Below are 25,351 nucleotides of genomic sequence, written 5' to 3'. Positions count from 1 at the left end.
CCGTCCAAATATAGCGTAGCCGGCCGCGTGAGTTCTCTTTGACGCGCGCCAAAAAATCGACTGACGATAGGCTCGCGCTCGAGTTGGCTCGCGCGGTACGCGTACCTCAAGAGTGTACGCGAAGCTGCAGGCATACCTGCAGCTTCGCGGAACGCCTAGTTCATAAACTAGGCGTTCCGGATACGCGTAAACTGAGTATGCGTACCAGGGTACGCGCAATCCGTACGCAGCTTTACAGAATCATTTTGCGTGCATTTTGCACTCGGCGAAAAATTTTTCCGCACCATCTTCAGTGCTTTGGCTTCTTACGTAGTAATTTACAGTAACTATTCTATGCTTAACTTGAAACATCTTTAGGAGACCATATTTTACAAACCTTTCGCCGGCGTTTTCAAAGGAAAATTTATTACTTGCTCTGTGAGGAAAACTAGCAAAGTTGCAAATTAGACCTTTGGGATTTTGTCGGGATATTGTCTACTAACAGTGCCCTGTGGTTTTACCCGCTTTGCTACGGTCCTATATTATTATATTGACCCGACCTATTTTGTAATGCAGTACTTTTTGATTTTAACCCGGACATACATACAAAAAAAAAAATCTTTAAAAGATTGTAGATTACACCCAAAGTATTCTTTTATAAGAATATTCAATGTAGTTTTGACTTTCCTACGATTTTATAAGTATAGATAAATATACATTCTCCTTTCTCAAATCACCTAAGAACCTAATTTCAGCGAAATGCAGGTTAGGGTGGAGACCACAGTGTAGATAGTAGATACTTAGTTATTTTGAAGACACGTGGTTAAGAAATGAGGGCATTTAAAAAGAGATGTTCAATTAAAATAAACTTAAAATTTAATAAAGTTTTTTATTTTGAATATACAGGGTTAGTTTTCAATGACCAGCCAAAATTTAAAATTAAGATCTAGATATTAAACCAAAGGTAAGTACATTTGAAATATTATTTTCGAATAAAAAAAAATACTAACAATGGCATTCATTTGAAATTAATGTCTTAAAAATTTCCTAAATCGTTAACACGCGATAAGCTTATTGCACTTGTACGTGCGCGCATCGCCAAATTTTTGTGTGTGCTAACTTCTACCTATCTAGGTTGCTGAACTGAATTGTGCTTTTGTAATGTCCACACGTTCGCTTTTTAGTGGCGGACAGGAATGAAATCTAATTAAAAAAAAACGTTTTTTTTTCATTAGATCGAAAATGTTATCGATTCTGAACCATTTCTGAAAATTTGTCCGGTCATTGAAAACTAACCCTGTATCTTTTTTACCTATGCCTAGGTCCTAAAGATCAGTTTTGTATAATGATAAGACATCTTACTAAGGCATAAATGTACATTAACCGCTCATATGCTTGAGAAAAAAAAAATGACCCCTTACTTAGCTACGCGCAACCACAGTTGCAAAAACACGATCGAGAATCTTGTTTCGCGCAACTGTGGTTGCAAAGCGACTTTCTTATTTCAATTGATTATAAACTCTATTTCATACTCTCAGAGTCTAATTTTTACGTATTTAAACCAAAGACGACTAATTGATTCGTCTATTTCTACCCAGTACTACCAACCTTTCAAACAGAATTTTGGGAATATCTTAGTTTGTATCTTACGTGTCTTACAAGGAAGTGTTAAAATATGCCGTAATTGTTGTATTTTATTGATTTCTACTCGTGTTTACTTATCAGATTATTCTCTAACATGTGTTTTATTGTTATAAAGTAATATTTTAGTGACCGTTGTAATAAATATGTAATAAAGACGACTTTAAAAGTTAGTAGACTTTAGACGATTTCATAACTTTTTAAGGTATACGGTAGTCATATATTGTAGAAATAACACAGTTTTGTATAGTATTATTACAATAACAATCGATTACAGTCAATATATTTGAAGTACTCCTCTCGCGGAAGTCAGAAATTAAGTTTTAATAGCGGTGCGTCGAACGCGCGGCGCACGTTCCAGAGCACTAGCAAAGTAGGCTACCTTTATTTTTTTTGCAAGCTATTTAGCGTATTTTATTTTTGCAACTGTGGTTGCGCAAAGCATATGAGCGGTTAAGTTTGTATTATAAGTCATATTATACAAGTTAGAGGAAAACAAATGAAACTCAAAAGTCGAATAAATGGTTATATTTTGATAAAATAAACCATTTAAGCTTCTGCCTGAGCCTGGAGTTTCTTGACGTAAGACTCCTTCTTTTGCTTGATCCTGTTCTTTCTTTCGGCCAAGGTCAGCTTGCGTTTGTTCCAGCGTTTCTTCTTGGCTGGGTCCTTCTTGCTTTCCTTCTTCTTGTATGATGGATCAGCACGGATTGCTTCGTGGGCCTTTTTGTATAATGTTTCAACCTATTTAAACAAACAATATTAATAATTTTCAAATTAAGTGAGACTTTACATTTTAAAGAAATTTTAATTGATATGTATTTGTTGCAAAATAAAATATGTTTCCTGAAATAATTTCAAGACAAATATAATTTTAAAATGCAATGATTTTGTCCAACAACGACACTGCTCTAATAAAAATTATGCAGTAATTTGATTGGACGTAGCTTATACTTGTATATGACTTACCGCATCAGCAGCAACACCGAGTTTGATGTACTTGCTAAACTGTCTCTTGAATGAGTCTTCATCTTCCTGTTCTAAATTACGCATATATTCAGCAACATGGAGACCGAAAATATGTGACCTAGGAAGAAGAAAGGGTTACAAATTTAATTTGTTATCAGCATCAACAATTTGATAGTAATTATATGGGTATGATTTAGTGTCCGACCGAAACTGGTTTCTAGGCCGAAACCGAAACCGAATGTTCGGCCGTGGCTTCAGTTTCGGCCGAAACCGAAACCGAAACCGAAACTCACGTGGTCAAGTATGAAATTTCTAAAAATACTGAACTTTGGTGCATTTTACCTATTATTTTGCCTTAATTGGGGCATGAAATGAAAATACAGTATATTAACCCCTTATTGCATGAATTATTAAGGAGATGAAATAAAAATTATTTTTTTGTAAAAAAGTGTTTATTAGACCTTACATTAGGAGATTAAATTGAGAAAAAAAATTATTTACTTATATTATAAAAAATATGAGACGGCGCCATATATGGACTCGTATGCAGTGTTTGTTGTATTTTTTCTGTCATATATGGCTTCGTATGCAATTAGAAAAAAGTAACTAAATAATTAAATAAAAATATATTCCGGACTAATTTCACACACATGGTTGCTAAGCCCCAAACTAAACTTAGGCTTGTATCCTGAATGCTAAGTCAACTGATATGCTACATATATTTTACATAAATCCTATCCTACTAATATTATAAATGCGAAAGTTTGTGAGGGTGGATGTATGTGTATGTGTTTGTTTGTTACTCTTTCACGCAAATACTACTGAACCGACTTTAATGAAATTTAGCACACATAATATAGAGGGTAACTTGGACTAACACATAGGATAGGTTTTATCCCGGAAATCCCACGGGAACGGGAACTATGCGGGGTTTTCTTTGAAAGAGCGGGCGAGGCCGCGGGCGAAATGTTAGTACTTTATATGGATACCTGAATAACACTCAGAATCACAGCCAAATTATACTTCGTGAAATTGCTTAAAACAATTACGTTTGTCATTAAAACATAAAAATACGTTATGTTTTTCACATAACGTGAAGGAACGAAATTGGAACAATATAGGCATAGCTGACGGGTGTTCTTCTTCCAAATTGGGTAATGACTAATCCCATCAGATCGTATAGAATCAAAGTGAAAATTTAGATGTCTTGCAGGAGTTTTTCGTAGCTTTTTTGCGGCAATTGGCGAGTCAGGAATCCTGAGGAGACTCGAGAGATGCCGATGTTCCTAAGTTTTTGAGAGACGACCACGTCTTTTGATAATAAGAGCTTTCCCTGACTTTCGCATTTGCTCTGAAACGGCTAATTAAAAATCATACAGTGGCATATAGCATGAGTCTGTATTTATTGATGATGATATGATATTTACATGCTTAGCAGTGAGATAAAAGTGTCCAGGATCGATACTAGAACAATCAGTGAAAGTATCCTTGAATGCATACCAAGCCACATATGACATATTATATTTTGGACGGAATGCATACGAAGCCAAATATGACAGATTTGGAAAAGTTCAAGAAAAACATGATTAAAACAAAAAAACAACCAAACCAAATGTTTCGCCTTATTTTAGAAAGACTAAAGAATGAAGTAATATTTTTTTCCATGGCTTTACTCACCTTTTTGATATTGAAATCTTAATTTGAAAATCACGGTTTTTTCCGCGCACCCAAACCGTCGCACGCGCTAGACTAAATCTCTAATATATCTGATGGATATTATTTACACTGTATAAATTAATTACATTCCAATTCTCGATGAAATGCTGTTTAAGATGTAAGGTAGTTTTTTTAGATATTGTTTATGGTTAGCCTATAAAAAATTCATGAACTTCGTCGTCCATATATGGCTTTGTATGCGGTAAGGGGTTAAATTTGTTGTAATCATTTATTAAAAAAAATAATATTTTTAAAATATTAATAATGACAATTTTAATTTTTATTATTTTTTCAAATTAAGTTCTCAGTAAAATCAGTCATCTAAATCAACTCAGTAATTGTTACTGTTACTTTAAATACTAAGTTTTGGAATTTTGAGATCTTTCTCTTTATTAAAGAGTCTTTAATACTTTGGATTGGTATTTGTACTTAGAAGAATAATAAGTCTCTTTTAGGTACCTCTTATATAAAAATAATAATTATTAACTATTACACCCAGTTCCACTGTGCAGTTCCAATCTCAACATAGATAATCAAAAATTGTTTCCACCAGCGTAGGTCAACCAACGCTTTGACAGCGTCCGTCAAAGCGTAGGCGAGCGTGAACGTGTGTGAACTAAGTTCATTGAACTTGCAAAATAAGTTTCGGTTTCGGCAAAAGTTTCGGCCGATTTTGGCCGAAACCGAAACTGCGGCCGAAACTTGATTTTTGGCCGAAACTCGGCCGAAACCGAAAGTTCGGTCGGACACTAGTATGATTGTTATTAAAACCGGTTCAAAAAATTAATTATAATCTTTTTGACAACCAAAAGTTTTAATTATGCTCTCGCTCCAAAATGCTGTTTGAAAAGAAGATATACCTTTTTTTCAAAGGATGAATGGAGCGTAATTTCATTTGTAAACTAAACAAAACAAGTACCTATGAACTTCAGCGTTGAATTTCTTCGCTTCAGCATCATAGCCAGGGAACCTCTTAAGCGAGTGGGGAACATTAAGGCCACCATCAACTGCACCCTTCATGGCTCCAAACACTCTGGCACCAGTGGTTGTTCTAGCTAGACCAACATCCAGATAACACCTAGATAAAACAAACAAAAATTAAATTTACATAATAAAATGTTAATCTAAGATAGTAATCATTAAAAAAATCAGCAAATTACGATACACCATAAACACATACTCCCTGATTGTATGCTGTCTGTCCGCCCGTAATATATCATCATAAAAAACTATAAACAGCTGTCAATATATTACAATTTCTCACCTGAAAGCACCTGGTCCATTGTCGACTGGCTCAACATTGTATTCATCACCAGTAACTTCTGTCGCGCCAGTGTAAAGAGTGTCTAATCCTAGCCTTTGCAGCAGGCGCCTGGCCAGCAAGAGACCTGTGCAGTATGCGGCAGCATAGTTGGTCAAACCCACCTATGATAAACAATTTTGAATTGATTTAAAATCTAATTAAATGTATGTTTATTAAAAAAAAAATATAAGAAATAATCAGTATTGAACATATAACAACAGGGTGTTATGCATTTGTACGTTGCTTCAGACCGCCCGTTCAAAATCATCATTTGATATTTTAAAAAATTAGAAGTACAACAAACTCGCTTCAAGTGCCCAACTTTCAATTGGTAATCTCCCTTTGATAAAATATTTAAATTTAATTACCTTGATACCATAACGTGGTAATTCATGGGAGTAGGCAGCACAGACAATGTGGTCTCCTTCAATACGGGAGTATGCAACCTGGCAGGTGACATCCTTGTTTGATAGACGCACAATCAAACGGTATTTGGGAGTGTTATACTTGTTCTTGTCCTAAAATAATAAATATATCTGCAAGTCAGTTATGCCTTATACATAAATTGAAAGAAAATTCATTGTATATTGATGGCAATTTATTTTACCTGAATGATAAGGCGTTTGCGGGCATAGTAATCAGTTTTACCTTCACGGCGCCTCTTGAACTTAACTTGGTACCTTTTAAAGTATTGCTTATTCTTAACAACTTTCACGAAACCCTGTAACAATCATATTTTATTACAGCAAAAGCGACACAAATTAACTAATAGATTCCATCTTTTGGCTTTATCAGAGACACTTTATAATCACGATTGTTGCTTCGGAACATAAACCATTGTATCATACACATAAAACATGGCATGAGACAAATAAATTTATGTCGTCCACGACATCAGATGACGCGCATGTGTCGATTTTTCATCATATAAAAAAAATATACAATTTTGTATAAATTTTACGCATTTTGTGAACGTTATTCTTACAGCTGTTCTTGAAGATAAATTTAATAATTGAATTAAGAGCAAATCAACAATAATATTCAGACACCGGGCATTGCAATATCACTAGACGATACATACGGCAACAATAATCACTGTTTATTTATGGCATCTTGAGTTAAAATTTAGAAATACTTTACAAATAAGATTTAAACTATATACCAGGTATCACTCACTATAATATTTATCAAGAAAGTCTCACCATTTTAATTAAATCTACGTAATCCGCGCACTCCGGTTACTCGCGCGGAGGCGTAACCTGAAAAAGAAATTTTGTTTGACAATGACAAATTACGAATACGAGGAGCAATCAAAGTCATAGTCCATAGACCATCATACACCACAGATCCTTTTAATATTTTTATTGCTATTAATTTATACCTTTTTTTATCAATCTGTTTGAATTATGAATTTAACATCGCACAAATTACACATAAACAAACGTAATAATATTACAGATGGCTGATCACGTAATAAAAAAATCATGAGTTTTGGTGATTGGTTTTGGTGGAGGTATGGAATAATTTCTTGCACCTTAGTCATTATACTAAATTTATAATAATATTAATATTATACTAAATTACTTCAATATACGTAAATTATTAATTATATTAGATATTTTTAAAGTAATATATTAGAAATAGTAACATTGCAGTTATATTTTCATTTGGTACTTTTTTATTTCCTCTTGTCTATGATTCGTTATGGCTTCCTTCTATTCATATCCTGAATTATTTTTGGCGGGTTTTATATTTACCTTGCCCTTTTTATACGAAAAAAGCAATGTTTTTCGATATTACTTAAAGTTTTTTCTATATTACTCTTATGTTTTAATAACATGTACCGTTTTATTACCAGTTGTGCTGCTTTACCCTCGCGATGTGACGAATCTTGTGTAAGATATTGATTATTTTTTAATTATATTTTCCTGACCTTTAACTAATAAAATAATTTATTTCTGTTGTAGAGTTGCTTCCAGATTTTGTCGCTATGCTTCGCATATCGTAGGAATAGAATGGGAACTACGAGGACTAGAGAATTGGGATAATGAAGAGTGCTACATTGTTATATCAAATCATCAAAGCTCATTAGATATACTAGGTAAGATCATTTAATTTATTTAACTTATTTTTATATATAAACTGTAGATAAGTGGAACTAACTACAGTTTTTATTTATCACTTTGAAGGTATGTTCGAAATGTGGCCCCGCATGAAGCGGTGCACAGTCGTCGCTAAACGACCATTAATGTTTGCTGGTGCGTTCGGTTTTGGAGCTTGGCTGTCTGGTTTAGTTTTCATAGACCGCTTAAAAACAGATAAAGCTCGACTACTTATGAAGCAAGCAACAGAAAGAGTCATATCAGAAAAGGTAAAAAAATATTGATTATCTTATTTATATATTAGTCCCTGTAGTCATATATCAGTATAAAGTGGGTTATATTTAATACCAACTTAAACAAATTTTAAATATTTCAGACCAAATTGTGGGTTTTTCCTGAGGGAGCAAGATATAACAAAGGTTGCATTCAGCCTTTTAAAAAAGGTGCTTTTTATTTGGCCATTGATTCCCAAATACCAATCATGCCTGTTGTATTCAGCCAGTATTATTTTCTCGATAATGAAACAAAAACTTTTGAGCCAGGTAAGTTACAAAGCTTTTCAAAAAAAAAACATGGCTTAAGAAGTATTTGTAAGTACTTATTTGAATTTTATTTTAGGGAAAGTTGTCATTACCACTTTACCACCAATTCCTACTAAAGGCATGACACGCGATGATTTGGAAACTCTGTCAGATATGGTACGACAACAAATGATAGAAGTCTTCAACGAGAGCTCTAAGGATCTAGTCAGGCAGAAGAAGATTGCTGTTTAAGTTTGATAACAAGTTTCTGTGCCATATGTTTCGATTATCTTGAGCCTTTTATTCATAGTCTCCATATGTTATTTATTTGAAAGCCTAATTAAGTTTTCTTTGTGTTGGATGCCATTTTCTAGTCATGTAGAGTTAGTTATCCATAATGTATTCAGTCAAAGTATTATTTATTATATAATTAATCATAATCTCATTTGTTTACCATGTAAATGAAACAATTTTTTAAAGATATTAATCAAATATATTTGGCTAAGCCACTTATGTATTGCATTTTGGCTGTGTAACAAAAATAATTGTGTCTTAATTGAGCGGTTGTGAGACTGAGTGCTTGTTACTTCAATAATTCCAATATAATAAAATCAATCAGGAGTATGAATGAAGGCTAATTTTCTGTAACTACTGATATAGTTAATTATATGTATTTAATGTTTCAAAATACATTATTAAAGGATACATAAGTAAACCATTTAAATGTGTCTATTGTTTATATATTATAATCATCAAGCTTTCTAAAAGTGATACATTTACAAGTGTTATGTATGTGTTGTAATTGTTTCAATTATTAATAAATATTTTAAACAACCATGCACTTATTATAATATATTAGAATCTCACATCTATGTCACTGACTTTCAAGTTTTTTTGATCTCATTATATACATTATAACCTCATTTAGAGGTTTAAATAATTTGTCCTATTATATCCCTGTTATTTTAATGCAATAAATATACAATGAAAGTATAAACTATATTTTTTCTTACAATCAATCATTCCATGTGTCCCCCCAACCCTCATTTTCATCCAGTTCATTATTAGATACAAAATTTAATTTACTGCTGTAGTCACCCACTTCACTTTCATCCCTTACTGGGGCTACTTTTTGCTTTTCTATGACTGGTGTCATATCAGCAAAGAAGTCAAATTCATCTGAGCCTTTTTTACTCTGATCAATCTTATTTTTTATATCTAACTCTGATATATCAATGATATTCTTTTTTGCTTCTAATGCAGCTTTTTGTAACAAAATGGAATGTTCTTTAGAACCTTCAGTATGTAGAAATTCTGTTTCTGTGAATTCTTGTGACAGTTTTTTTACTGAAGTTTGTGGCAATGTTTTAGGTTCAAATAATGTTTCATCTATATGAGAACTTCCAGAATCTTCAATTCTTAATTTGTGATTGCTGTTATCCCAGTCATCCCAATCATCTTCAGATTCAACTGCTACTTGGTATGACGGTTTCACCGGAATTATTTCTGTGTCCATTGATTCACTTCCAACGGGTGAAGGCCTTTCATTCAATGACAATGCTCGCTCAAATACAGATGTAGCAATATCTTGAGGATAAATACTTTCTGAACATGGATAATCTTGCAAGGTTTTTGCTTGAACATGGGTCTCAATTAAACTTGATTTGCCATTTTTTACTATAGATAATGTATTTGCGTTTGAATTTGGTCTGCCATCAGTAAAAAGTTTTGAGCGTTTTCCACCTACAACTGTATCAGCTCCCAATATTGGAACGAGTTCACTTAAACAAACAAGGGTAGCAGAAACCAAGGCATCATCTGTATCTTTAATTCCAAGTAAGAGCTGGAAAAAATTAGAAATTATGATAAAACATAAATAGTGAAAATGGAAATAAAAAAAATTCAAAATTAAATTTATACATTAATGAGCCATTCAACAATCTATAAATTAGTCTGAGTTAATATGAAAGTACCTCTGGTAGGATATGTTGTGATAGCTCTTCATGAGAAAATACATGAACATATTTGGAAAAATGTGCTAATAGTAACATCCTAATTTGTCCATCTCTCACTGAAAATAATTGTATTATTCTTGGTTTTAAATGCTCTTTAAAGACACTTAAGCTGAAAAATCCACTATGTTCTCCATTTTGGGTTCTATCTGCAATAAAACATAAATAATTATTACTTAAACTTTATAAACTCTTTTCACGACTTTAATATTTAATAAGCTAACATTACTGTTTAACATGTTGTAATATATAACAATATATAGATAATATACATTATGTATACTAGTTAATAGTTTTCTTACCGTTTCTAGGCTTAAGTATAAATGGAATTACATCTTTTCTGGCAGTTTGATCTAAGAGGGTTAACCTAGATAACAGTAAACCACCAAATTGCTTTGCAACGGTTTCCTCATCATAACATTTTAGACATTGTAAAATGTTTGAAAAAAAATCCATCTTTTCATCATTAGATTTAAGTGGTAAATAATTCAAAAATTTATAAACAGAAATGAATTCATGATTAAAAAACTCATGTTGCATCACTTCTGAAAGGCTAGGTCTTTGTTTGCAGTCTGGGTTTTGAAGTCTTTCTCTACAAAATTTCTTGAATTCTCTCAAGTATGGCACCTCATCTGAAATAAATAAAAGAAAAATTTGTATCCAGTTGCTAAGTAGCTATCTAAAAAAATGGCTTATTTTTTCCCTTCTCCACACACTTATTATCTTTATATTATGATCCTAAAGATAGCAAACTACCATTCAATATTCTATAGATTATATTTATCAGAAAAAATTAAATCATACCATCCTTGCAACCTTTGAATATGTCTTCCACAAGCACTGCAAATGCAAACTGATCCACTTTTGTTGTTGGCTCATTTGTGTCCTCATTAGGGTCCACTGCTTTATCATATCTAGAAAATGTAAATGAATATAGGAACCTATTCTCAGACTTACCTTATAAAAACAAAAGAAGGAATTTTAGGAAGATTGGAACTCTGTGAGATAAGGTTGGTTTGCTCATTTTGCAATAAACTTTTGAAAGAGTAAAGGTTTTAACTATCAATATTTTTATGCTAATTATTTACCTATGTATCCTAGATTGTTTTAAATAAGCCAGGGTCTGTTCAGAGAAATTACATAAATACTGCAACCCTCCTAGCTTCCACTGTCCATCTCCTGATACATATATTGCGGATGTACTTATGTTGTTGTGTGATACTTTACCCTGTAATATGTATTAAATCTGGTTATAACAAAAAAAGATTTAGTAACGAGAAAATTAATGAGATATATTAAAACTTACTTGTTCATGTAGAAAGACTAATGCCTGTAAAATATTATTAAGTCCTATACATTTTTGTAATGGTGTTTGCGAAGATATTACATGTCCCAAAGGTTGTATGTATTCAGTAGCCAAATGAAATGTAGACCTCTGCTGCCATGCTGATATATATCTCACTATGAACGGATGTCGATATTTTAAGATATTCTGGAAGATATGCAATTGTTTATTTTGTGTATTGAGCAAATATCAAAGTACATTGTTGATAAAATTCTTACATTACAAAATTTCTCTAATGGCGTGGAGACGGTCCATAGTGGGCCTAAAATAGATTCTCCTTTGAATACAGACACTGATCCATCACTTTTTAACCCAAAGTATCTACAGCTATCTCGGATATTTGCCTGATAATGAGACCAAAAGTCCGTACATTCAGTTGGCTTTTCATTAATTTCAAGCCCTTTCAACTGTGAGGCGTCGTTACCCATATCTTATGTTAATGATTAAAGTTTTTTAAAGTTAGTAGTCACCCACTCCGAGAAAAACATTATTTTCAAACTTTAAATTATCAAATTCTGTGTACAAAAATTTACGTCGATAGTACACACTACACAGGAAAATAATGACGTCAAAATTGACAACTGTGAATGTCAATTGTCAAATTACCAACACAGATACCACAATCTGGTAATCTTGATTCTTGTTATTACTTTCGAGTACAAATAACCGATGAAGAGGCAATTTTATGTACAATGCAGTAGTTGGCACAAAAGAAATCCTACAGTGGAGTTAGGATTTTAGAAATCGATAGTAACTTTTAAAAATACAAATGTGGCTAGAACTCCTTACAAAAATATAATATCTCTCTTTATATTATTATAATATAACCTATGATACTAGGTTTTGCCCGCGTACTAATCCGCATAATTTTCGTTCCTGTTCTCGTCCCATCTCTGTACCAAATTTAATCTTGAAAGATAGATAGACAGACGGGCAGACAGAGTATTTTAGCATTTTTAATATTGGATAGAATTTTATATGTTTTCGGTTACCGGCAGCCTGAGCGGTAATTAGCAAAATATAGCAAGCAGCAAGCACTGAGTGGTGACATTAAGAAAAACTAATGCAGTCTGCGTAATAAATTTCTTATACACTCTGTGCAAATGTGCGAGCCAAGGTGCGAGCATTCGAATTTCGACCAAAGCATTAGACCTAAGACCAATGATATTATATATAGAAACAAGAGGTAGATACGTCATCAACGCACCAAAACTGATTCCGTGAATTGGTCCTATTTGGGACCAATGCAATCAGTCAGATTGTCACCGGTCCCAGTGAGCGTATATGCCGATAGGTACATTAAAGTTGTCGAAAATGCCTTCCTGTGTGTTCAGAAAGTGCACGTATTCGTGCAAAAAAATAAAAAAAGATAAAGGAATATTATATCACAGCAACATATATTAAATTATTACAGTTTAAGAATAAAAATAACAATTTACAATTCTTTATGAATGACACTTGCTTGACACGTGTATTGAAATAATGAAAGGGATAAAACATTGCTTCAATCACTAGTGTGACAAAGCTAGCGTACACTGTGTTCAAAGATTATCATGTAGATACGATTATTGAAAATAGAACGGTTATTTTATTAATTTCGATTTTGGTAAATACTTGATTATTTTTATATTTAAATCCACAGTTTACATCCAGTGCATATAATTAACAAATATAGCTATTTATTATATACAATGAAATCGTGATGGCAAAAATGTTTGTTTGCAATAATAAAATGATAAATAAAAATAAAATGATGTTGAATATACGTAAACATTAAAGAAAAGATTATCACTACTGACGAAAAATGCTATTTGCTTTTCTGTAAATAGCTATTGAACTATTTTATTTGTGTTTTAGATAAAAAAAGGCTTATACCTACTACTTCATCCTTTCTTTTATTTCATCCTTTTTTTCATCTAGGCACCACTATTATTATAATTATCCTACAAGTTGGAGTGATGACCTTGTACGGGTTTCGGGAACTGCCTTGAAACGAATAGCGTAACACCTTGGCCACGGACACCGGCGGCGCGACCGACGGCGCGACTGGCGGCGCGGCAATTCGCGCGGCGCGGTAAGCACGCCACGGGCAGTTGCGTTCGCCGCCGCGACCAGTGTAGACGAGGAGACGAGATGGCTTTATCAAAGTTAGCCCGACGTTGTTTGGAGAGTAGCAGCTTTTTTGCTCAAGATATAATGCTTGGAAGATATAGTGGAGTACACGAATTAAATAGAAATCGTGTTACAGACGGAGAATTCCACCAAAAATATGAAAAATATAGGCATGATGAAAAATTATGTTGCGGGTGGCTAGACTTCCAAATAGCTGGTCTAGCTAGAATTTCTGCAATAAAAGCTTCCGTCTCCATTTTCGCGAAAAAAAAAACAAACTATTTTAAATTAAGTTCGCTCCGGGAGTAGTCGCCGCGTCTGCCGCTCGACTCCGTGGCCTGCGCCGTAATAACTCATACATTTGTTTCGATCGCTAGTCGTGCCGCGCGATTCGCTCGGGGAAATTCGCCGGTCGTCTCGCTGGTCGCCGCTGCGCGTGGCATGCCCAGTACATTTCCATACATTTGATTCATTCGCAAGACGCGCCGCCAGTCGCGCCGCGCGAATTTTCGCTATAGCGAATTGTCCGTGGCCAGCCCGTAAGATCGGTCCTTATGGAGTTCTTTAAGGAGGATTATGCAGTATGCTCAGCAGTGGGTGTTTATCGGGTGAAATTATGATGACCGAAAACGAACACCACAGCTAGTAATAAATACTTAATACAGTTATATCTCCAAAAAAAATTTTTTTTTTCATTGTAATACGACATCATAATAATCATAAAATAGTAAATGAAATTGACACATTTATTTACTTGTGCAGGAAACCTAACATCTACTTATATCTATAACATTGAACCTTCTGTGTCGTTAGTCTATGCCAATTACCATGGCAACTATTTGTTTATTTATATTTAATTGGCGAATTCTTATGACTTTTGCTTACACCTGCGCGGAAGTGACAAACTATCTTTGTCTTTTTTGTTTATATCATTTTATTAGAGCCATCTCTCTTATACAGTCTGTCAATGTAATAAATCAAGTAAAATGAAAATTGTATTTGTGTGTGCCTGACACTGCATATGAAGCATTTTTTTTGGATATATTGTGAGTATATAACGTATCTATACATAAAATATCATTGCCTTAGACCAAAGAATATACTACTCTTCGTAGACAGAGAATCTATTATCTACTCCACAGACATGTATCAAGATAGACTAAGCGAGTGTATGTACTTCCCGTGGGCCGTGTCCAAACTAAGATTATGAAACTTACTTGACGCTGGCCTACACTCAGTCCGCGCTTGCAGTTCGCCAAGGAAAGACGTGAAGCTGAATAAAGTAAAATGCCGAATTACGCCGTTATAAACTGTAGAAACTCCACAGCTGTGAGTGGCCGAGTTAGCAGAGATGTTTCCTTCCACCGGTAAGTAATTTTCTAATCAGAATATGCACTATTTATTTTAAAATCAAATAAAGAATATCTGTGGAAAACGATCGTGACAAACACGGATACCAAATCATATGAAATGATTCGGAATACATTGCGGCTTTTACTTGGCACGGTAAAGATCGAGTCGTATGATAACAAGCAATGAATAGCGTCTTCTCATTTTTCTGTTCTCATTTTTCTGTCCAATTTTGTGGTTAGTGATGTTCATTTGATGCAACAGTTCTCAATTCTAATCGATTTTATAATCGAACAGAAAAATGATAATTTGAAGGAGCAATTTTTCAGAAAAAAAGGCATAGATTTTTTTTGTCAAAACTCCTTATTGCTTAGACTATGTTTGTTTTTTCAGTTTTCCAAGTAACCCGAACATAAAAGAAAAATGGATTGATGCAACGGGACATAAAGATTGATTGATTGACAGTTTTATTACTTTCTTTCGATGGCCTCTCTAGTACGTAGTACACGGTAACTCAATGGGCATATGTAAGAAAAAGCTAAAACATGTTAGTTTACTTGTTAGAATATTAAAAGGTTTATAAATTTATTTTATCATTCCTCTGTCTATGGTAATTATCATTTTTCTGTCTTGAATCGATTTAGTAATCGATTACGATTCATTTATTTAATTACCTCTTAGACATAGATCTAGTTTGATCTGATTTCTTTCGATTTACTTCGATGGGATAGGACGATACTAGAATCGCCGCGCGAGTGGCGTCCTAATCGATAATCGATTTAGCGTAAAATGAAATTACCATCACTAAAAAGCGCTCGTGACGTCATAACGCGTCAAGGTCAGTACAAAAAATATGACACGCTGTGACGCTTGGTTTTCATACAGATCGCGGTACTTGCGTAGTCTATCTATGTCTGTGATCTACTCTTTATCGAGAGGTGTGATTTCGACAGTCGACAGGCGTCAGCTGAGTTTTGACAGTTTTCGTGAGTTCTGTCATCTGAACCACAACCTCCGAAAAAATAAAGCTCAATGGCTTCTTTAATTAAAAAAGCATTATTGCTGAAACCAAATGTAGTTCGAAAATCAGTAGGGATACTCTGCAATGCTACTCGAAACCGTAAGAATTCTCTGACATTACATTTTTCTTTTAGATTTTGTATTTGTTATTTTACTGTTATGACGTAACAATTTTAGATTGGAATTATCAATACAAGCCTGGTCCATTTCCCAAGTCTCAGGCAGAAAGAGACGCAGCCGCAAAGAAGTATGGATTGTTACCTGAAGAATACCAACCGTATCCGGAAGAAATGGGTTATGGAGACTATCCTAAACTTCCCGACATCGGTACCGATTCGAAAGATCCCCATTACCCGTATGATTTGCCGGATTTGAAGAGGAACTTTAATGAGCCCGTATGTATATTATTTAATTCTATTATCTTTAGGCAGTGTTCATAATTAGAATATAATATTAATCAACTTATTCCTAATATTTATATGGATTGAGGCAAAAAAAGTAGTAATATAACCAAACACATAATTTGTATTGTATTAATTCTTTTGCAAATGAATTACTTTTAAAGCAGCTTTATAGGTAAAAAGACGAGTCATTTTACCTATTTTAATGTTAAGTATAATTTTTTCAGTTCCATGCTACAGCAGAATTATTTGGTGAAGATCGCTATGACCCTAGTATGAAGCCAAGGATCCCTGTGTGGGAGCAGTGGTGTTGGTTCTTGGGTTGCATGACCGGATTCTTTGCCCTCTTCTTCTACTTGGAAGACTACAAATTTGGTAGACCAGTCACTGAGAAGCAGTATCCCAAGGATGGACCTCATTACTTGTTCAGTACAAAGTAAACTGCACATGGTTTAATTAATTATTGTTTATTAGTGAAAGAAAATTTGTTGAAATAAAATGGTTCCGTTTTTAGTGACCCTGAATAAACAAAATACAATATAATTTTGTATCTTTTTCATGAAGAAACATGTGATTTGCACCAATACCATAAATTATAATAAATTTAAAAAATATTCTATATGTGGTAAGAAACTATAAAAAAGAAACATAAAAATTAAAAGGTCATTTGTTTTATTACTAAAAATAATTAGCTTTATTTTCATCGAGAAGTTATCATTAGAATCCTACATTACCCCTAAGAGCGTATACGCACTACTGTGCACACTGTGCGGTCTGCGGTAGCCGCATCGCAGTGCGCATAGAAATGAATATTACGTACATAATTGTGCTTGCGGTCAGCCGGACGGCTACCCGCATGGTGCGTATACGCTCTAATGAACATAATATCAAATATGCAATATTAATACAAGATAAAATAAGGATCCAGGTTAAAATTTCTACAATGTAATAGGTTTGTCTGCGGGTAAACCGCATCAAACAGCTGGTATCCTATCCTACTATCTACTAATATTATAAATGCGAAAGTTTTTGAGAATGTGTGTGTTTGTTACTCTTTCACGCAAATACTACTGAACTAATTACAATTAAATAGCACACACATAGGATAGGTTTTATCCCGGAAATCCCACGGGAACGGGAACTATGCGGGTTTTTCTTTGAAAATGCGGGCGGAAAGCTAGTATTATAATAAAGATAGATGAAAACATTTACTTTCCTAAAAATAACTTAATTTATTTATTCTTATAAATACAAAATACTTCAATTATACTATCATTCACTTGTATATACTGGTAAAGTATTCATCTTCTAAGTCATACAAGTCTGCAGCGATGTCATCTCTTAGTGACATGAGTTTCTGATCACATTCCTGTTGTTTTGTTCTAAACAGTTTTGAATTTTGGGTTATTGCTTCATTCACAGAAGGAAAATCATTTAATATTAGATATTGTTTGATATCTGACACAAGTTTCATTAGTGATTCTCCTGCACGCACTGAAATATAATATAATACCTAATTAATTTATTCTAATATTATAAAGCTGAAAAGTTTCTTGGTTGTTTAGTGAACTTGCTAATACTAGATAGTCCTATTTGTCGAGTAAGGTATAACCTTATCATCAAACTAAGATTTATAGATGCATAGCAGTGTGAGTAAAACCATGAGTCACAGCTAGTTTATATTTTACATGCTAAAAATAAACCTCATAGATAATTGCTTATTGCTCTCATTAATTCAGATGCAACTTATAAGAAAAGCTTGAGATATGTTTGTAGATAACTTATTATCAATAGAGAGAGAGAACTGATAATGAAATGAAGGGCCACCAAATTATTTACATTTTAAAAAATAAATACTATACCAATATTTGCAGCTCTCACTTGCATTTCAAATGTGTCTTGTTCAATTTGTGTCATTCTATTTAGTTGAGATTCATTATCACCTTTTGCAAGTTTAATTATTTCTGTAACATAAAATCAGATTTGTAAATTATTAAACTATTGACACTATAGATTCGATTAAAGTAAACAACTGTACAAAATTGTACAAAAAAAACTACTAATGCTAATATTACCTTCGAAATTTTCAAGCATACTTTTAACATCTTCTTTCAACCGAGTTGTGTATGATTTAAGTAAAGCTTCCTTGTTCTGGGGTAAATTACGATGCATTTTTATATTCAAGTACTTGGGACTTATTACTTGTTATTTTATAGGAACACGGTAAAACCGTACAACAACAAACAAAATTTCTATGGTATTTGTTCTGAAGCCTGACTTTGACATTGACTGTTGACATGTTGACGTGCTCATAGATTGCACATCTGACTTTGACACTTCAAGTACAGGCGATGTAAAATTTAACCACAGATAAGATTTTTATTAGAGACTAGCTTCCGCCCGCGACTCCGTCCGCGCGGATGTCGGTCTTCGCGTGGATGGTTTATTTCTCCATTTTGAGTAACTCTGAAAATGACATCTTATAATTAATATCTATTGGACCCAAATACGGCTAGGCCTATAATAATACGCAACGTGTGTTCGCGGTTCTATAGAACAACGTCTATGGATAAAACTGAAAAATTTAGATTTATTTTTTCTACGTATTTTTCCAGGATAAAAAGTATTCGTATAGGAGCTACCAACGTTGACAAGTGAGAATTTTAGTATAGCTGGTTTTTTGATATATTGTTCCTCTAGCTATTTCGGTTAGAGTCCGCGCAGTCTGGCTGGCCGGAGTGGTTGCGTTCAGTAGTGCGCATCTTATCTGCACAGGAAATTATCCTTAATTTAAAGTCATTTTTTAACGCGTAATTTTTAAACTTTTGCCTTTAGATAGATCCATCAATCATAATTTTTTTATTGCAAGCCGTTTTTTTCGTTGTTAAATAGGTGCCAGACGCAATTTTTAATTTCGTTTTTATAAAAAATTCAAATTATTTTAGAATGTCTGTAAATTTCATATTATGTTCTTCAAACATAATATAATCTAAAATTAATTAGCCAGACGCTAATTCGATTGTTAAGTATTAAATATGTACAAATAAAAACGTAGTGAAAGTAGGTAAGTATAACAATTTGATGATTGTGTATATGGAGAGATAGTTTAAAGTGCAAGACAGATAGAAAGGGTCGGCCGCGAAAATTAAATAACAATAAACAATAACTTTTTTTTTTCGAAAATATAAGATGCATAGAAATTGAATTGTTCCTACTCTAGGATTCCCTGTGTTGTGGGAATAAGTACCTTCCATTGGTACATTTTATTCCTTAGGTTAAAAATAAACTATTAGGGTACATCAACAATCTTCTATACAAAACAATTTTTTTTATTACTCAACTAGCGACCCGCCCTGGCTTCGCACAGATGCGATGCTGATACTAATATATATATCTATATATATAAATCTCGTGTCACAATGTTTGTCCTCAATGGACTCCTAAACCATTTAACCGATTATAATAAAATTCGCACACCATGTGCAGTTCGATCCAACTTGAGAGATAGGATAGTTTAAACATGTAGGTACCACGGGTGAAGCCGGGGCGGACCGCTAGTATACTAGCTATATAAATTCATGCTAACTAGGGGAGACCGAGGGGAGTTGAAACAATTTTCACGTTTTGTTTAATATAACTTATACTATTATCAGAAATCTTATGGTACTGGTATCAATCGATAGGTTATTCTATACACTTGCGAATGGTTAGCATAAATAAACGGTAAGCGTTGAAAATGGTGGTGAAAAATTGACTTAATCGTAACAAGTCAACTTGTTTCAATTCCCCTCATACCGAGGTAAGATGAAACAGAGGTCGAGGAGAGTTGAAACATAATGATTCTGGGGAGTAATAGGAGCTGCAAAATAAAAATGATGATTGAATTCAAAGGTTTTAATTAAAACTTATAATTTCAAGTAATCAACGACCTTTAAAAGTAATATTTTAATAACATATCAGTCAAGAAGGTCTAATACAAATAATAAACACCTAAACTACTAAAAATTAACATGCGTAACATCAATTATAATCAGTTGAATCAACAAAATGTTTTACATTTTTATAAAACTAAATACATTTTTATAAAAAATAAAACTAAATAAATAAATATTTTTATTTTTTTATAAAAATATTTTTATTTTTATAAAAAAAATAAAAATATTAACTTTACATAAAATAGTTAATAATCTGTCGTTTTTAAAGTATAACAATCAGTACCTACTATAAACTATATATGGAACAATAATTTAAAAAATGTCAAAGACAAAGTAGACGATTCGGCTTAGACGATATTCGATAACATAAATAATTCTGACAGTGAGAGGGAAGATGATGATGATGATGATTATGAAGATGGCTTTTTAAATTTAACAATGTAATTGTTTAACCTTCATTGATATAGTTTTTATTCCATTCTTTTTAATGTATGGTAACTTTAATTTATTTTTCACTTTTATGTTTTTTTTTTCATTTTAACTTTTTAATTTATAAGAACAAGTGTAAATAATATTGTATTCTTGCAATTATTTCCTGTCGCATAATTAAAATACACTAGCTGATGAGCTGCATGCTTCATTACTTTTTTTTATTTATACTCATTTTTTAATACTTAACAATCGAATTAGCGTCTGGCTAATTAATTTTAGATTATATTATGTTTGAAGAACATAATATGAAATTTACAGACATTCTAAAATAATTTGAATTTTTTTATAAAAACGAAATTAAAAATTGCGTCTGGCACCTATTTAACAACGAAAAAAACGTCTTGCAATAAAAAAATTATGATTGATGGATCTATCTAAAGGCAAAAGTTTAAAAATTACGCGTTAAAAAATGACTTTAAATTAAGGATAATTTCCTGTGCAGATAAGATGCGCACTACTGAACGCAACCACTCCGGCCAGCCAGACTGCGCGGACTCTAACCGAAATAGCTAGAGGAACAATATATCAAAAAACCAGCTATACTAAAATGACTTCTTTTTCAACGTTAATAGCTCCCGTACCATATCCTATTTTACGCCCAGGATAATAAGGTATAATTATACCAAGTTTCATCGAAATCGAACCGTTAGTTTTCACGTGATGTCTTCACATACAGACAGACAGACAGACAGACAAAAATTTTTTTAATCACATATTTGGGTTTGGTATCGATCCAGTAACACCCCCTGCTATTTATTTTTTCAATATTTTCAATGTACAGAATTGACCCTTCTACAGATTTATTATATGTATAGATAATATGACCCGAAATTCGTGTTGTCAAGTTTAAGATCTGTGACTATGTGACCGCTTATATCAATACACTGGAGATTTCAATATGAACATTAACTTGTTACAAGAAAATATGACCTTGAATGACGCCTATATGTTTTTTTATCCCTTTCACACCTAACTAACTACCTAGGTTTAACAATTACAGAGATTACAGATCTATGTTTTCCATGGAAATGGAGGAAGAAAAATAAATCATGTATGCGTACATAAGATTTATTTAATTTTTAGTATTATTTACAAATCGTGCGTACTCCTTTAAACGTATCGCATTAATATTGATAAATCCTGTGCTATCTTCAGGCGAGAATCCTCCAGCAATATCCATGGATACAAGATCCTTGTTGTATAAGCTTGTGGGACTTTTTCTTGCTAAAATTGTTACTGAAATTAAAAAAAAAGATAAATAAACAAACAACGATCTCCCATTTAGTAGTTACCTACATAAGTCTTTAAAGGAGACCGTTCCTTTTCCTTTTTAAAGGCTTCGGAATGATTCCATGTTTTTAAAGGTATAGTCTATACCTTTAAAAACATCTATACCGTATAGAAACGTTCTAGCTCAAGTATGGCAATACGAAAGTTAGGTAATTGCCCGTCTTATACATTTGAGCGATCGATATTTAATCTATTTTATGCGCGAGTATAAAAGTCTGATAAAAATTGTCGTTTTAAAATACAATATTGATTGTATATAATCTGGCCTATCGTTTTGATTCATGATTGCTTTTCGCCATATATACCAGACGAATAAACCGTACCCCTTTAATTCGAATCTCATACATCATAGCCGGCGCGTAAAGAAGAATTTTTCGACTCTACATTATGATACTGATCTCACTTTTAATAATCTTGAAAAGAACTTAAAAAATATAGTTATGATATGAAATATATACTATAAATGATGCTTACAATTTCCTTTATAAATTTGTATTGTGACTGTTCCATTCACTGATTCTTGAGACATCTCTAAACACTTTTTGGTATAAGTGGCCTCTGGAGAAAACCAAAAGCCATTGTAAACAAAATCAGCCATTTTATCTTGAAGGTATTTCTTAAGTCTGCAATGTAAATATTATATACCTAAATGGTTTAAATTTTAGATAGGTGAAAAAATTTAATTCATAGAAATGTATTGAATGTAACCTTAGAACTTCCTTATCCAAAGCAAAAGCTTCTAAATCTAGGTGCGCCGCATGCAAAATTGTTCCAGCTGGAGTTTCATAAAGGCCTCTAGACTGTAAGAAGAAATATCATGTGAACATTTTAACACTTATCCACTTTGTATTTATATAAAATCGATAGATCATGTAATTAGATAAAAGGGGAATATTTCCATTGAAAGTTGTTGTTCTTGTGAATATAATATTTTAAAGATATGAGATCGCTGCAATTAAAATATGCATATCCCAGGGAATATCCATTTTTATAAATATGTTACTTATTTTTTTGAATTTATCAAATATTAGTACATAGTACATAGAAGAGTCCGACTGTGAGTCCGACACATACAATTTCAAAACCGATTTGATTACCTTAAGTCCAAGAAATCTGTTTTCTACAATGTCTATACGACCTACACCATGCTGTCCTCCCAATTTATTCAGAGTTTCAACAATTTTAAGGGGATCATTAATGAATAAAGCCTTCTGTTGTCCGCTTGGAATGTTGATAGATACAGGCAATCCTAGAAAATAAGCAATAAAATCATTTTTCAAATTTAAATCACTCGTCTTATCCTGCAATAAATTTCTAGCGTGAATTAAAATTTTCTAGCAGTATCAGAGATTACTTTCTACAAACAAACTTACAAATTGTTCAAACTTTACCACAAAATGTTTTAACGACAGAGGTTTTCAAGTATGTAACTACTTTTTTTTTTAAATTATTAATATCGATATAACCTTTATCAAAAGTGATATCAATGACGCTGGGGTAATCTTCAGCTTGTTGAAGATCTCGTGTCATCTTATAAATCCCCTTTGGAGGTATTGCGGCTGGATCTTCCAGGACTCCCGATTCATAACTAAAAAAATAAAATAAAAATTACTGTTCACTCGACGCAGATTTCGCAATAAGACGGAAAAAATGAGTGGAATGTATTAATTTTAATTTTTATAGCTTATACTACATTTTTGAAGATACAAAGAATACAAAAAAAGATTGATCTGCGAATCAGAAATGATCAGAATGAGACAGGATTCGAACCGATTTCGACCGTGGTCGCGGTGGCGCCCCACGCCGTTTCGCAACGAACGTTCACATTTTTTAAATATCATGCTGGATTTTTAGTGGAAAGTATTTGATTTTATTTGATTTTTATTAATTGCTTAAGGTGGGGCTTGGCTTGCTATAATAATCTAAAACGTACGATACTTATATTATGCAAAACAATGAACTAATGAACATTTAAATATTTTTAAAATGCGATTTTATTCAAATAATTTTTAAAATTTACTGAACAATAATAATGATTAAAATAACACAATTAATAACCTGATATGCATGATGTTCTCGTCTGTGGACCAAGGCTCTTTGGGCGTTGCAGAAACAGGTATATTCTCTTGTTTGGCGAATTCAAGCAAATCTTTACGTCCTTGAAATCTATTGAAGAATTCAGCAAGACGCCATGGGGCAATTACCTTATAAAAAATAAAATAAAAATTGCTCGTGAATCTTTGCAAAGTATTCATAATCTATTTAAAAATATTTAAGAATTGCGATCACGACTTACTTTTCCCTCAGGCCAGAGAGAATAAACGCTCAACTCGAATCTGACTTGGTCGTTACCCTTTCCCGTCGCACCATGGGAAATATACCTTTAAATAATCGTAAATTAATTCACGTAAACATGAGATTCAACAATATTTGTAATCATATACTTACTACTTATTCATTTGGGTACAATGATTGAGGATTAAATTTGAATTGTTTCCAAATTAAGGTGTTTTAAGGCAATTTTAAGTTATTGTAATTAAAAACTTACTTTGCTCCTAATCTCTTTGCAGTGTTTACAATACCGACTGAAATGCAGGGACGGGCTAGAGACGTTCCCAAGTAGTAACGACTTTCATAAACTAATCCCATTTGAATTGCTGGTAGCATGTAATCGCTGACAAATTGTTTGCGTAAATCTTCTACAATCACCTTTAAAAGTGCAAGAAAAAATAAAATAATTATTAAATTACATATGTACATACTTTTAATGTTTTCTATTCATATTTATTTCTTAAATAGGAAAGAATAAAATAAAAAAATAAAAAAACAACAACTTACGTCTTTCGCGCCAATTAACATAGCTTTCTTTTTAGCTTGAGCAAAGTCATCATCTTGGCCAATGTCTGCCATATAACAAACGACGTCGTAGTTTTTCTGAATTAACCTGTGTAATTTTCCACAAAATTATTAAACTATTCGTATACATAGTTAAAGAAAATTATTATAAAGTAAATACTTTTCATAGCCTTTTTTTAACCGAACCAAAATTAATTTAAATTTACCATTTTAAAATGCAGCTGGTGTCTAATCCACCGGAATATGCCAAAATAATAAGTTCTTTAGCCATGACGCGTTCTCTCTCTGAAGCCCAACTAACTAATGT

The 25,351-nt window shown here is 32.8% G+C and overlaps 6 protein-coding genes across 6 annotated transcripts; 2 read left to right on the top strand and 4 right to left on the bottom strand.

Moving 5' to 3' along the window:
• Positions 1–2,133: 2,133 nt before the first annotated feature.
• On the bottom strand, positions 2,134–6,934 carry RpL5 (ribosomal protein L5). Its single transcript, XM_090119482.1, has 7 exons — positions 6,811–6,934; positions 6,216–6,329; positions 5,977–6,126; positions 5,570–5,730; positions 5,225–5,383; positions 2,590–2,707; positions 2,134–2,364 (listed from the first exon to the last, which is right to left on the bottom strand). The coding sequence occupies exons 1-7, from the start codon at positions 6,811–6,813 to the stop codon at positions 2,170–2,172; spliced, it is 900 nt and encodes a 299-aa protein (XP_089975608.1). The 5' UTR covers positions 6,814–6,934; the 3' UTR covers positions 2,134–2,169.
• A 377-nt stretch (positions 6,935–7,311) lies between these two features.
• Agpat1 (1-Acylglycerol-3-phosphate O-acyltransferase 1) lies at positions 7,312–8,816 on the top strand. Its single transcript, XM_090119480.1, has 5 exons — positions 7,312–7,503; positions 7,576–7,709; positions 7,798–7,979; positions 8,087–8,252; positions 8,329–8,816. Exons 1-5 carry the CDS (start codon positions 7,313–7,315, stop codon positions 8,481–8,483), a joined length of 828 nt encoding a protein of 275 aa, XP_089975606.1. The 5' UTR covers position 7,312; the 3' UTR covers positions 8,484–8,816.
• Positions 8,817–9,211: 395 nt separating this feature from the next.
• LOC149909483 (protein-associating with the carboxyl-terminal domain of ezrin) lies at positions 9,212–12,155 on the bottom strand. The gene is made up of 7 exons (XM_090119479.1): positions 11,807–12,155; positions 11,550–11,735; positions 11,332–11,471; positions 11,048–11,157; positions 10,546–10,875; positions 10,205–10,392; positions 9,212–10,074 (listed from the first exon to the last, which is right to left on the bottom strand). The coding sequence occupies exons 1-7, from the start codon at positions 12,014–12,016 to the stop codon at positions 9,247–9,249; spliced, it is 1,992 nt and encodes a 663-aa protein (XP_089975605.1). The 5' UTR covers positions 12,017–12,155; the 3' UTR covers positions 9,212–9,246.
• Positions 12,156–16,006: 3,851 nt separating this feature from the next.
• On the top strand, positions 16,007–17,014 carry ND-ASHI (NADH:ubiquinone oxidoreductase subunit ASHI). Its single transcript, XM_090117572.1, has 3 exons — positions 16,007–16,170; positions 16,248–16,465; positions 16,699–17,014. Exons 1-3 carry the CDS (start codon positions 16,083–16,085, stop codon positions 16,909–16,911), a joined length of 519 nt encoding a protein of 172 aa, XP_089973698.1. The 5' UTR covers positions 16,007–16,082; the 3' UTR covers positions 16,912–17,014.
• Positions 17,015–17,329: 315 nt separating this feature from the next.
• Positions 17,330–18,741, bottom strand: MED22 (Mediator complex subunit 22). Its single transcript, XM_090117561.1, has 3 exons — positions 18,547–18,741; positions 18,334–18,435; positions 17,330–17,965 (listed from the first exon to the last, which is right to left on the bottom strand). The coding sequence occupies exons 1-3, from the start codon at positions 18,641–18,643 to the stop codon at positions 17,748–17,750; spliced, it is 417 nt and encodes a 138-aa protein (XP_089973687.1). The 5' UTR covers positions 18,644–18,741; the 3' UTR covers positions 17,330–17,747.
• A 3,209-nt stretch (positions 18,742–21,950) lies between these two features.
• On the bottom strand, positions 21,951–25,335 carry Ass (argininosuccinate synthase). Its single transcript, XM_090117549.1, has 10 exons — positions 25,251–25,335; positions 25,027–25,132; positions 24,737–24,897; positions 24,485–24,569; positions 24,247–24,392; positions 23,655–23,776; positions 23,286–23,437; positions 22,897–22,988; positions 22,663–22,811; positions 21,951–22,134 (listed from the first exon to the last, which is right to left on the bottom strand). Exons 1-10 carry the CDS (start codon positions 25,313–25,315, stop codon positions 21,971–21,973), a joined length of 1,242 nt encoding a protein of 413 aa, XP_089973675.1. The 5' UTR covers positions 25,316–25,335; the 3' UTR covers positions 21,951–21,970.
• Between the last annotated feature and the right edge of the window lie 16 nt (positions 25,336–25,351).

This window comes from Colias eurytheme, chromosome 3 (assembly GCF_061535395.1).
Source record: "Colias eurytheme isolate Ceu_HAF_F1 chromosome 3, ilColEury1 Martin Lab GWU primary, whole genome shotgun sequence".
Lineage (NCBI taxonomy): Eukaryota > Metazoa > Arthropoda > Insecta > Lepidoptera > Pieridae > Colias > Colias eurytheme.
Note: the sequence above shows the minus strand (reverse complement) of the source record. Positions and strands in the feature narration are given on the sequence as shown.